Source organism: Chelonia mydas, chromosome 10, assembly GCF_015237465.2.
Source record: "Chelonia mydas isolate rCheMyd1 chromosome 10, rCheMyd1.pri.v2, whole genome shotgun sequence".
NCBI classification, from domain to species: Eukaryota; Metazoa; Chordata; order Testudines; family Cheloniidae; genus Chelonia; species Chelonia mydas.
In genome coordinates, this window is record NC_051250.2 from 24,015,878 (window position 1) to 24,028,414 (window position 12,537).

Below are 12,537 nucleotides of genomic sequence, written 5' to 3' on the forward strand. Positions count from 1 at the left end.
TTTTTATATTCCTATTAAGAATTAATGGTGACAGTTTTCTTCTTGATGGTGATAATCAAGAATTTATGTGGTCTCCTTATTAGTGTCTTGAACCAGAGATAAGTGAAGAACAACTCAGCTGGACTCTTTCCTGTAGTGCACAATCTGATTAGTAGAAACAATCTCCTCTTGTTCCTATAATTGATCAGTGATGAGCAGATTGAACTAAACCAAAGTCCTGGAACTGAACAGCACAGCTTTCTCCTCTCCCTGTAAGGAATTGAATCAAAGCCTTGTTGCAGTGCTCCTTATTGTAGGGCCAGATTTCTATTGCGATGCTTTGTGCTTCTGAAACCAATCCTAATGGCAAATTCGTCATACTACAAATGCCTCTGCAATAGATTGGCTCTGGGCTCACCTTCATGGGCTTTTGACTGTAAGCTCATATGCTTCTAGCCACATGGAGTGTGTTCTCCTGGCAAGGAAGTAAATCCTTTCACAATTCAGCAGAAATGAAGCTGAAACTATTGTCAGGCCCTAATCTCTCCTGGCCTCAAGTGTGGAAAGGGGAGTGAAGAAAGTCCCTACTGGTCTTCTTCTTTTCCCCTTTGTCGTCTTGAGAGGAGACAGTCTCTGAAAGTGCCCTCTGATAGACTAGCAACATCCCGCATGCTCTGCTCTCCTCTCCTTTTCTGTTGAGGGAGGAATAGAGGAACCCTGCAACCCTTCACTAGGGATGAGGGAGAGGCATTTAAGGATTAGGCTATCTGGTGAAGGAAGACCTGGTAGCTGTGGCGGCAGGCTATAAATTTGTGTTCATGTGTCTTGATTAGAATCCCCTCTTAGCAGGTCTTACAGCAGAGCGCTTCCATTGCCTTTCATATTGCTGAGCATGCAGCATCTCATTCACTCATTGACTAGAATTATATGTGTGAAAACATTCTATCATTTTTCTTTCGTGCAATTGCTCCCTTTCTTATATTAAAAAGGGTGATTTTTCTGGAGATTTCTTTAGATGTTGGTTTAAAAATCATATACCATCCTCTGAAATGAGCCCTAAGTACGCTGATATTTATACTTAAACTTATAAAATACACTTAATTTTGCATCTTGATATTTTATCCTACAATACTAAATCATTATTCATCCACCAATACGGGTTAGTATTTTGCATTGAATAGTATCTTCATGGATTTGCTACCTTCACTGTGCAGTTTATTATGCAGAGCCTTTCTCCTGGTTAGATGTTTAACTCAGATAATTCTTGGAGCATATTTTTTTTCCCAATTTAAATTCTAATGGTGCTGGAATTGGTCTGTGGAAAGAGAGAAAATTGTTATAGCACCTTAGTGATTTATTTTCTTCTTAAAAGGCCCTTTGGCAAATATATGCTAATTAAGATCAACAGACTTGTAAGAAATATACTGGTAATACATGCGCCTTTCCCCATGTTTTAGATTGATAGCTAAAATGCCTATTTTCATCAGAATATATTATGTTTGCGCATACAAATGGCACTCTATAAAATGTTAGATTTCCCATTGCATTGATATAGATCTAGTTAAGCTACATTTTAAACCAGCAGAACATGTTTCTTGACCCAATATATTTCCAGAGGTCCTTGATGTAAGACTACTACCAATGTACATTCATCTCCCCCAAGCACTGCACTCCTACTGCTACACAATTGAAAAGCTTTGAAGTTAATTCATTTATAGCTGAGAGAGATCATCCCCTGCTTTTGAGGTTCTACATCCAAATGTATACATATCAAATGTAGTTTAGCTTTTAGAGAATATAGATTAAAATAATGTTGCATCAGTGTAGTGTACCTTTGTCAGTGATACCAATATACATCAATCAAATTGATTTTTTGTGTGTGTCTTTTTAAAAGACGAACCCAATTCAGCTCAACAGTAGATTTTCGGACTTGATTGGAGGGTGAAGTTTCAAACTCCTGTTAAATCAGTGGGTTTCATATAGTTAAAAATCAGGCATAATCAGGTGTTGAGAATTGAACAAAAAAATCAAGTCTGTGCATTATCGCATTGAATTGCAAACCATTATGTGCAATTGCATACAAATTGCCCAGCTTTGGCAAAATATTTCCCTGTATTGTAAATGTTCAACTATTCAATTATCTACTACCCAAGATGTGTTTGTTCAATGTTTGTAAAGTACTTAAGTCCCTCACATGAAACCTTTTAAGTGCAAAGTGTTGTTAATAATAATAATTAATAAAAATCTGATTAGAATGGCAGTCCAACACTTGCCAACAATGGCAGTTTCCCCCAATAAAAGTTTAAAATTAGTCAAAAATAATGGCTTAAATATGAACAGTTTTTCCTCACTGAGTTGATTATCTCAAAAGAGTTACAAGATCATATTTAAACCCAAATTAAAGTACATTATTCATCGATAGTAAAACAAACAGTGGCCTCTGAGTAAAGATACTTTTAAAAATGGTCATATATTTTGAGATAGGTTTTTCGAAAAACAAATGTCCCTAGCACCATACCTTGAAAATATCTTTTGCATATTTCAGTTAAAGTGGAATGCATCCAAGCTGGAGATCACTACTTTGCAGAGGGTAAGATCCAATACGCACACAAAGCCTTAATGCCAAACTTACAAATCATAAAGACTACTCACGGTCCATGGTATCTGCAGTTTTCCAAATATAATTGTAGTGGGTAAAATTTTACAGGCATCAGAGTGATTTTGGAGACTGAGTTTTATTGAAAGTCCCATGGGACCTAAGCACTTTTGAAAATTTTGCCTAGTGTGTCCTGCTTGCTATATGTAGCTATGTAGCGCCATATTTGCTATCAATAAGGTTAATATTATTAAATGTTTATGCTAAAGTCCAAATTAAATTGGCTTCATTGCTTTCATTAGGATAATCCATTAACTCTGCCAAGCCTTGGGTAATATAGTAGAAGCAGAAGCAGTGCTGTAATTTAATTTCTGGGCATTTATTTCTGTTTCTAAAAACTGGAACATTCTGAGCCAGTATCCCAATAGCAAACATCTTGTTAGTTTCAGGAGATATCTATTTTTTCAAAGTCTTGTAATGGACAGACCCAGTGTCTGCATTATCAGAGGGTCAGTTCTATTACTGCTTGCAGCCTTACAGGATTAATCAGCAAGGCATTGAAAATAAAACATATTGTCAGCTATTTAGACCAAAAGAGAGTTCTTCCTTTGTGCAAACTCAAATCTATCTTTGCAATAATCTTTAGCGAAGGGATAATATTAAAAACATATTCAACAAGCGCCAAAGGCTTGTCTTTCATATCTGTCTATATTTATTTACATTTCTCTTATGCAATAAGATAACTAAATGATTAGCTAATACCCTTCTGTATTATTTGAACTAGAAGCTAATGAAAGAATGACTGTCTTGGTTATAAACAGAGGAGGGTGTAACCTACAAAGTACAAAGATTTGGATATTATTTTAACATATAGGGATGTGTGGTCTAGTGGTATGAGCATAATAATGGGAGCCTGGAACTCCCCAATTATAAGACATCTCTGACGCTAACTAGTCCCAGTTTTGACTTTGGTAAATCACTTGGGCCCTGATCTGGGAAAGCAGTTACATGTTTAAAGTTAAGTATGTGCTTAAGTTCCTTGCTGATGTAGGAGCCTTCACTTTTCTGCCTCAGTCCCTCAGTCTGTAAAATGAGAATATTTATCTACTGCACAAGGATGTGGTAAAGAATAAATGTTTGAAGATTTAAAATAGTATTATTTAAAACTCATTAGTACTATCATTCAGATTCTTATTAGCAATACTATAATTCAACTTAACATACAAAAATGCAAACCAGAAAACTTCCAAAGTTAATTTTAATATTAAATCCTGCCTACATTTTAACTAAATATGCATGCCAAATGAAAATAAATAAATTAGGAAGAAATGCGATTTTGAAATTCAGAGGTGTGGCTGATTTATGTAAATTGTGTGTTTTCATTAAAAACTTATACTGTTCAGCCATCATACTGCTCAGAAGTCTAAATATCATGTGAAGATGGGAGCTGTTCACTCATGTGTCTAGCATCTTTGACAGAACAAATCCAGTGACTGTGCCAACCAGTTCTTAATTAGAACTAGCAATATCCAGCCCAAACATTCCTTAAGAAGGGCAACCTGCAGGCATTTTCTAATTAACATTACACATGATCTGCCATTCTCAAGTCACCAGCAAGATTTCCTCAGCATTTTTCTATCACTTCCTCTCATCATTGTCCCATCCTGCTTCAATATAGACTGACAGCAGCTTGTTGCTGTTTGCCATGCTGGTCAGTGGAGAGCTTTCCGATACCACAGAGCCCAGTTGAAGTCAATGGGACCTTCTGTGTGTGTAGCAATACATCTGGATGGTCTGTATGACTGAGACCTAGGAGTGTGTCTTACTCGAGTCCACTGATGAACAATGCTGACATACAATGGCATCGCTAACTTTCAGGTTAGTTAGTTAATAAGTTAACTAGGCTGACACTGTTAGAGTAAATCCCCTACCTCAAAGTGGCAGTTGTGATAGATACTGGGCCTAACTTTGAGGGGAGCTCAGCACCCTAGAGTTTGCACTGACTTGATCCTCAGTTGTAAGTGATCAGCACTTCTTAAAAATCAGCCACCCCCCCCCTTTTTTTACTCTCCTCCTCAGGCAATAACTGTAATTGAAACATAGAACTCTAAACTATGAAACATTTTCTTCAATCCTCATCTTTATATGAACAAATAGATTCCAGTTGGCAGCTTTTGTAATTATATTTCCATGTATGACAGAGATTCAGCAGAATCATAGGAAGAAGCAGTGGCTTGCCAAACAAGAAACTCTTTAAAATTATACAGAATGTTGTCTCTTCACGTAGCTATGTCTACAGGTGCACTGCTATATTCATGAGCAGGTAAATCCACAGAATCCCGGCCAGGTCCTATTTCTATTTTTCTTACTGGTGTGAATAGACAGGTGGGAGGTAGACGTAGGGTTGCCAACTTCCTACTTGCACAAAACCAAACACCCTTGCCCCAACCCTGCCCCACCTCTCCTCTGAGACCCTGCCCCTGGCTCACTCCATCCCCCCTCCCTCTGCCGCTCGCTCTCCCCATCCTCCCTTACTCGCTCATTTTCACGGGGCTGACTCAGTGGGTTGGGGTGTAGGAGGTGATGAGGGCTCTGGCTGAGGGTGCGGGCTCTGGCATGGGGCGTAGGAAGGTGCTTCAGGATGGGATCAACTGTTTCAGAGAGTGGGAGGGGGATCAGGGCTGGGGCAGGAGGTTGGGGCACGGGGGGGGGGGTTAAGGGCTCCAACTGGGGGTGCAGGCACTGGGATGGAGCTGGGGATGAGGAGTTTGGGGTGCAGGAGGGTGCTCCAGGTTGGGACCGAGGGGTTCAGAGTGCAGGAGGGGGATCAGGGGTGCAGGCTCTGGGCCGCGCTTTCCTCAGACGGCTCCCAGTAGCAGCAGCAGCATGTCCCCACTCTGGCTCCTATGCGGAGGCACAGCAAGGCAACTCCATGTGCTGCCGCATCCACAGGCACTGCCCCCACAGCTCCCATTGGCTGCAGTTCCCAGCCAATGGGAGCTACAGAGCTGGTGCTTGGGGTGGAGGCAGAGCACTGAGCCCCCTGGCTGCCCCTACATCTATGAGCAGGAGGGGGGATATGCTGCTTCTTACAGGAGCCACAGGGAGCCTGCCTTAACACTGCTGTGCTGCCGACCAGACTTTTAACGGCCCGGGCGGCAGTGCTGACTGGAGCCGGCAGGGTCCCTTTTCAACTGGGCATTCCAGTCAAAAACAGGGCACCCGGCAACCCTGGGTAGATGCTGCTACTCTGTGCAGTTTGAAATTCTGATTTTTATTGCAATGTTTGCCCTTCATTTGATTGAAGTTTTAATCCTTTTGGAACTCTTCCAGTACCAGCTGGCAGAGTTCATAAAAATGGTTTCACCATGGGCAAAAATGTACAGAATGCCTGTGTGCTAACACACCCAAGCATGGACACTGCTGCAAATGGGATTACATGCTGTCACTCGGCAGACAATCCCTTTTTGAAATGCAGCTCTGTCATACAGATATACAGGATTATTTTCATGCACGTGAAATTGTTTTTCTCCCAATGGCCTAAATTCATGGAAGGAATCACATGGGGATAGGTTGTATTTTGTCAAATTTCAGGCCGAAACTTTCAAAGTAGGATACAGAAATCAGGCTCCAAAATCCCCTTGATTTCGAATTGGGCACCTATTAGGCTCCTTTGAAAATTTTAGCCTTAGTGTATAAGAGGCAGCCATTCTCATACTTCCTTTTAAAATTCAGCATTATTGATCTGAGTCCCTGCGCATCCCAGGAAGGCGGAAGCACAAACTGAATAGAAATTAGGCCGGGGAGAACATGTGCTTAAGTGCTGCTCTGAATGGGAATGGATTTAAGCGTGTGCTTTGCCTTAAATTATAAACTCTTTGGAGGGGGTGATGGTCTCTTATACCTTTGTTTGTACAACATTTGGCACAGTGGATCCCTGCTGGAGCCACTGGACACTACTACAATACAATTTAATAGTATGTGGGATGGGTCTCTACAAAATTAAATATAAGTAATTTATGGCTTGAAACAGGAGAAATAAATGTTTCTAAGAGCAGTATTAACTTCTACTGCACACTCTGATCCCCATCAGTAAGGTCACAGAATGACCCATGGCCGCACAGCTGAGCCAATGATTCTGCTCATGTTGGGAATGGGTCCCTTGAATTTTCTGAAGATCCTCTTTCTGCAGGATTTTCAGGCCAGGTGCCCGATTCTCCACTCGAGTCAATTAAGAAGAGCTTCACTTAAGTCACTGCAGAGAAAATGGTGTAAAGCCAGAATGACAGCAGGCCAGTTCTCCAAAAGGTGCATCCCAGTAGTTTTGGGGGGATTGAATGTTGTGGGTTTTATGTTGGACGTCTGCGTGTCTGTAGCTGGGGAAATTGAATGCAAGACTGAATTTGCGTAATTCATACAAAACTGAAACTTCAGTAGCTATCAGATTGTGATCTCTATCCCTCAAATTGTCAGTTTTCAATTCGTATTGAAATTCAATTCTCTTTGCTCTTTGAACTATTAGTTTAATTTTTAAAGATGACAAAGCAATAATAGTATTTATTATTTTAATTTCTAAAAGTGTAGAAGTATCACCAAACCCTACTTTGCTTTCATGAGTCTGGCCTGACAGATTGTCCTGTTACTTCCAGCCTGTTTTTTAGAGAAACAAATGTTTGTCAGATTCATGATTATGTTATTAAGTGGTTTTCACTAAGTCAGTCAGGGATTGGGAAAAATTCCTAGGATGTATGTTAAGTGGCTTGATAGCTTATTTGTATTTTTTCTTATCATAGGGCTCAGGTAAACCATGCAATTATATTTGAAGATACAAAGCAGTTATAAACAGTCTGAAGAGGGAATGCTATAAAAAGAGTTCACAAAGTATTGAAGTAATACTTGATGTTTGGATAGCAGGAAGAGTCAAGATTAGTTGAGGAGAGACAGATATTGAGCCTGATTTAAATCTCTATTATTCCATTTTATATCAGGACTTAACCCCACTGAATTCACTTAAGTGACACTGGTGTAAAACTTTTGTAAGATTGATCAGGATTGGGGCCATTACCTTAGGAATGTGTGTAATTTTAAAAAAATTAAATGAGGACAAATTTTTAAAACAATTTAAATTTAAAATTTGTCTTGAGTCTTCAAAATAGGCAGAAATGATAGAATACATTTATTATAAAGTTAGAGGCTTTGCTTGCTTGCTTAAGCTTTTAAGGCTATTGCACTTCTAAGTAAAACAAGTTAGAATACATTATTTGTAATGAGAAGTAAAACATGCACAACTGGAATTTGTGCTTGCCAAATATGACATTAGGGCTGGCCATTTTTACAGGTCACAGAAAAAAGTGAGATGGTTAGTTCTTTACCTCAGTCAGCTCTAACAATGATTTAATAAATGACTCTGCACTTTTGACAACAGTAAAAATATGAGAACATAAGAAGGGCCATGCTGGGTCAGACCAATGGTCCATCTAGCCCAGTATCCTGTCTCTGACAGTGGCCAGTGCCAATGCTTCAGAGGGAATGAACAGAACAGGACAATTTCAAGTGATCCGTCCCCTGTCATCCAGTCCCAGCTTCTGGCAATCAGACGCCAGAGCATAGGGTTGCGTCCCTGACCATCTTGCCTAATAGCCATTGATGGATCTATCCTCCATGAAATCATCTAAATTCTTTTTTGAGCCCAGTTAAACTTTTGGCATTCGCAGCATTTCCTGGCAATGAGTTTCACAGGTTGACTGTGTGTTGTATGAAAAGTATTGTCTTGTTTGTTTTAAATCTGCTGTCTATTAATTTCATCAGGTGACCCCCCCAGCTTTTGTCACGTGAAGAGGTAAATAAGTCTTTCCTATTTGCTTTCTCCATTCCAGTCATGATTTTATAGACCTTTGTTATTCCCCCTTCGTCATCTCTTTTCTAAGCTGAACAATATGTCCTCTTAATCTTCCCTCATATGGAAGTTGTTCCATACCCCTAATAATTTTTGTTGTGCTTCTCTGTACCTTTTCCAATTATAGTATTTTTTTTTTGAGATGAGGTGACCAGAACTGTATGCAGTATTCAAGTTGTGAGCATACCATGGATTTATATAATGGCGTTATATTTTCTGTCTTATTATCTCTCTCTTTCCTAATGGTTCCTAACATTTTGTTAGCTTTTATGACTGCCGCTGCACATTGAGTAGATGTTTTCAGAGAACTTTCCACAATGCTTTCAAGATCTTTCTTGAGTGGGAACAGCTAATTTAGACCCCATCCTTTCGTATGTATAGTTGGGATGATGTTTTCCAATGGGCGTTACTTTGCACTTACCAACATTGAATTTAATCTGTCATTCTGTTGGCCAGTTTAGTGACATCCCTTTGTAACTCTTTGCAGTCAACTTTGGACTTGAGTGTATTGTCTGCAAATTTTGCCACCACACTGTTATCCCTTTTTCAGATCATTTATGAATATGTTGAATAGCACAGGTCAAGTACAGATCATTGAGGGACCCTGCTATTTACTTCTCTCCACTGTGAAAACTGACCAGGTACTGATCGCTCTTATCCCATGACTGCTTATTTTGCCTACGAGCCTTTGATGTTGGACCTTGTCAAAAGCTTTCTGAAAGTCCAAGTACACTATATCAAGTGGATCACCCTTGTCCCCATGTTTGTTGACTTCCTTAAAGAAATCTAATAGATTGGAGAGGCATGATTTCCCTTTACAAAAGCCACGTTGACTATTCCCCAACATATTGTTTTCATGTGTGTGTCTGATTATTCTGTTCTTTACTACAGTTTCAACCAATTTGCCTGGTTCTGAAGTTAGACTTACTGGTTTGTAATTGTCAGGATCAGGTCTGTAATGCTTTTTAAAAATAAGCATTATGTTATCAGTCATCTGGTACAGAAGCTAATTTAAGAGAGAGGTTATATTCCAGGGTTGTTAGTGCTGCAATTTCACATTTGAGTTCCTTCAGAACTCTTGGGTAAATACCGTCTGGTCCTGGTGACTTATTACTGTTTGATTTATCAATTAGGACACCTTAATCTTGGACAGTTCCTCAGATTGTCACCTAAAAAGAATGGCTCAGGTGTGGGAATCTCCCTCACGTTGTCTGCAATGAAGACCAATGCGAATAATTCATTTAGCTTCTCTGCAACGGCCTTATCTTCCTTGAATGCTCCTTTAGCACCTCAATCATCCAGGGGCCCCACTGCCTATTTGGCAGGCTTCCTGCTTCGGATGTATTTAAACAAAAATGCTGTTAGTTTTTGTGTCCTTAGCTATCTGCTCTTCTATTTTTATTTTTTTCCACCTACACTATTATACCTTTATACTTTACTTGCCAGAATTTATGCTCCTTTCTATTTTCCTCACTAGGATTTGACTTCCAATTTTTCAAGGATGCCTTCTTGCTTCAAACCTTCTCTTTACTCTAACCATGGCGGCATTTATTCGTCCTCTTACAGGGTTTTTTTTGGGGGGGTGGGGGGGGAGGAGAAGGGGGAAGAGGAAACAATACATTTAGTTTTAGCCTCTTTATTATGGTGTTTTTAAATAGTCTGCATGGAGCTTGCAGGCATTTCACCCTTGTGACTATTCCTTTTAACTAGCATCCTCATTGTTGTGTAGTTTCCCTTTTTGAAGTTGTGGGCGTACCATGAAGTTAAATGCTACTGTGGTGGCTTCTTAGGCATTTTTACCCCTACAAGGATTTTAAATTTAATTACATTATGGTTGCTATTACTGAGCGGCTCAGTTATATTCACCTATTATACAAGGATAATATTCTGATGAACTGATAATCAGTCAACACTTGTAATACCCAGAGAATGCTACTGCAGAGATTTCCAGATTGAAGCCTGTCTGCTGGTTGCAAAGTCCCTTTAATACAACTCTCTATTGTATTAGTGTTAATTTGTTACCTAGAAGGTGACATTCTTAATAAAAATGCCAAGCTTTGAGGTGTGTATTTTGCTGAAGAATGCCTAAAGGGGAGAGGTGATGGTAAGTATTGTTTTGTTTCAGAGAGTTATGCCAATAACACTCATATAATATTGACAGACGTACATTTTGTTCCTAGATAGGAAACTCTTTGGAGCAGGGACAATTGCATGTGTTTTAGATAGCACAGTTGGGGGTGCCTATTGCTGCTGTAGTGCAAACATAAAATATTATTTTCAAAATGTTGACAATCTTATAGCCAAGGTTTAAATAACAAATCAATGTTGTCATTGAGACTAGCAGACCTTTACCTACATTTTTCCTCTTAAAATTATATATCCTTCGTTGACTTGCCCCTACTGGTTTCTCTCTCTTAGTGTGTCAGCTGAATATTTCTAAACCAATTCTGATGGAAAATTAAGACTCTTTCCAGTATAGTTTGTTACAGCTATGTACCACTCCCCTAAAAGTTACATCTCAAACAGCGACAGCCCCAAGCAAGCAGATGTCAGCAGTGTGTGTGTGTGTCTCCGTGTTTCAGGTGGGAAAATGGGAGAACAAGACTCTGAGCCTGACGTATTCCGTATGGCCAAGATTTAGTTCTTTCGCAGACAGTGACCCTGATGACAACCACTTGAGTATTGTTACCCTGGAGGAGGCCCCCTTTGTCATCGTTGAGGATATGGATCCTTTGACAGAAACTTGTGTAAAAAATACTGTGCCATGCCGTAAATTTGTCAAAATTAAGTAAGTACAAACTTTTCTTGAGAAATACCTTTGTTTTCATATACACCTGCTCTTTAGCTTCTTCTTTTTCTTCCCATCAACTCTCTCCCTTATGTCTCCTATTTTGCATTTTTTAAATATGTTTCAATTTTCTCTATTTCTTTGTTTTGTCCCACTATTCATGTCTTTGTACAAGTTTTTCCTTTTTGTGATTTGGACTGTTACACACTTTAGCTTCTGATTAATGTTATGTAAATCATATTAAATCAGTGTCTTGATAATAAATTCACAGCAAATTCGCAAATCATGAAGACTTAGTCGTTGAGTTATATGGAAGTAGATTACACTACTGGGGAAAAGGTTATAATTTAACACGAGCTTTTAAAACTGATTTAAAAATGTCCAGCCATGTTGAAATGTTACTGATTCGATTAATCCTGTGACAGTGGCAGATATTGAAAAGATACATTTTTTTGTATAATATGCCGTAAAGCTCTGTAATACAGAATGCCAGTGTGTCGTACTTATCAGTGTCTCATATTTACCAGGATCTAGTCCCACCTCTGCCTGTGACTTTCTCTCCAGTATTGGGCTTGTCACCAAGGCTGAACCAGTGCCCATAGAAGTTAAATGGGAAAAAAAAAACTAATTGATTTCAATAGGTGTTGAATCAGGCCCTTAACCAGGCCATGCCTCTGTCTACGCAGCTGCAAAATGAGTGTAATAATAATGGCATTTACCTACTTCACTGGGATGTTATGAGGTTCAACAATGTTTGTGGAACTACTTGAGATACTGGGATGAATGGTGTTATATACCGATTCATCCAGAGCCTTCTGAAATCAATTAAAGTCTTTTGATTGACTTTAGTAGGCTTTGATCAGACTCTAAACTTGTTGTTGCTGTTTTTATATATTCCTATAAAACCCTTAGGGTTACCATGATGTCACAGGATCCACTCAAAACTACTGTGGGGATTAGCTCTTTCCATGTCCAGGGCCCCTTCTGTTGCTTCTTGCACACCAAACCTACTGCTTGCACTCTCTCTCTCCTTGTTTGTGACTTGACCCTCCACCCAGGTCACTATACATATTTTCCCCTTCCAGGGTATCAAAATCTTTCCTTGCTTGCAGTCTCTGGCAGTTTTCCCATTCATTACCCCACAGTGCCAATTCCTCAGTGGCTGGCAGGGGAACCTGGGCCCACCATCTGCTCCAAGTTCCAGCACAGGGACCCTCTAATCAAGAAGCTAAGATCTGTTCCCTCCTGGACCTTACCACCTTTCCCCTCAGCCCTTTC

At 39.6% G+C, this 12,537-nt stretch overlaps 1 protein-coding gene across 3 annotated transcripts in view; it reads left to right on the forward strand.

The window, feature by feature from the left end:
• GRIN2A (glutamate ionotropic receptor NMDA type subunit 2A) overlaps nt 1-12,537 on the forward strand; it is a 291,808-nt gene that overhangs the window by 200,394 nt on the left and 78,877 nt on the right. For all 3 annotated transcript variants that reach the window (XM_043524160.1, XM_043524162.1, XM_043524161.1), the window contains one exon: nt 11,054-11,259. In XM_043524160.1, the coding sequence (XP_043380095.1) occupies nt 11,054-11,259 (206 nt within the window). The remainder of the gene's footprint in view (nt 1-11,053; nt 11,260-12,537) is intronic.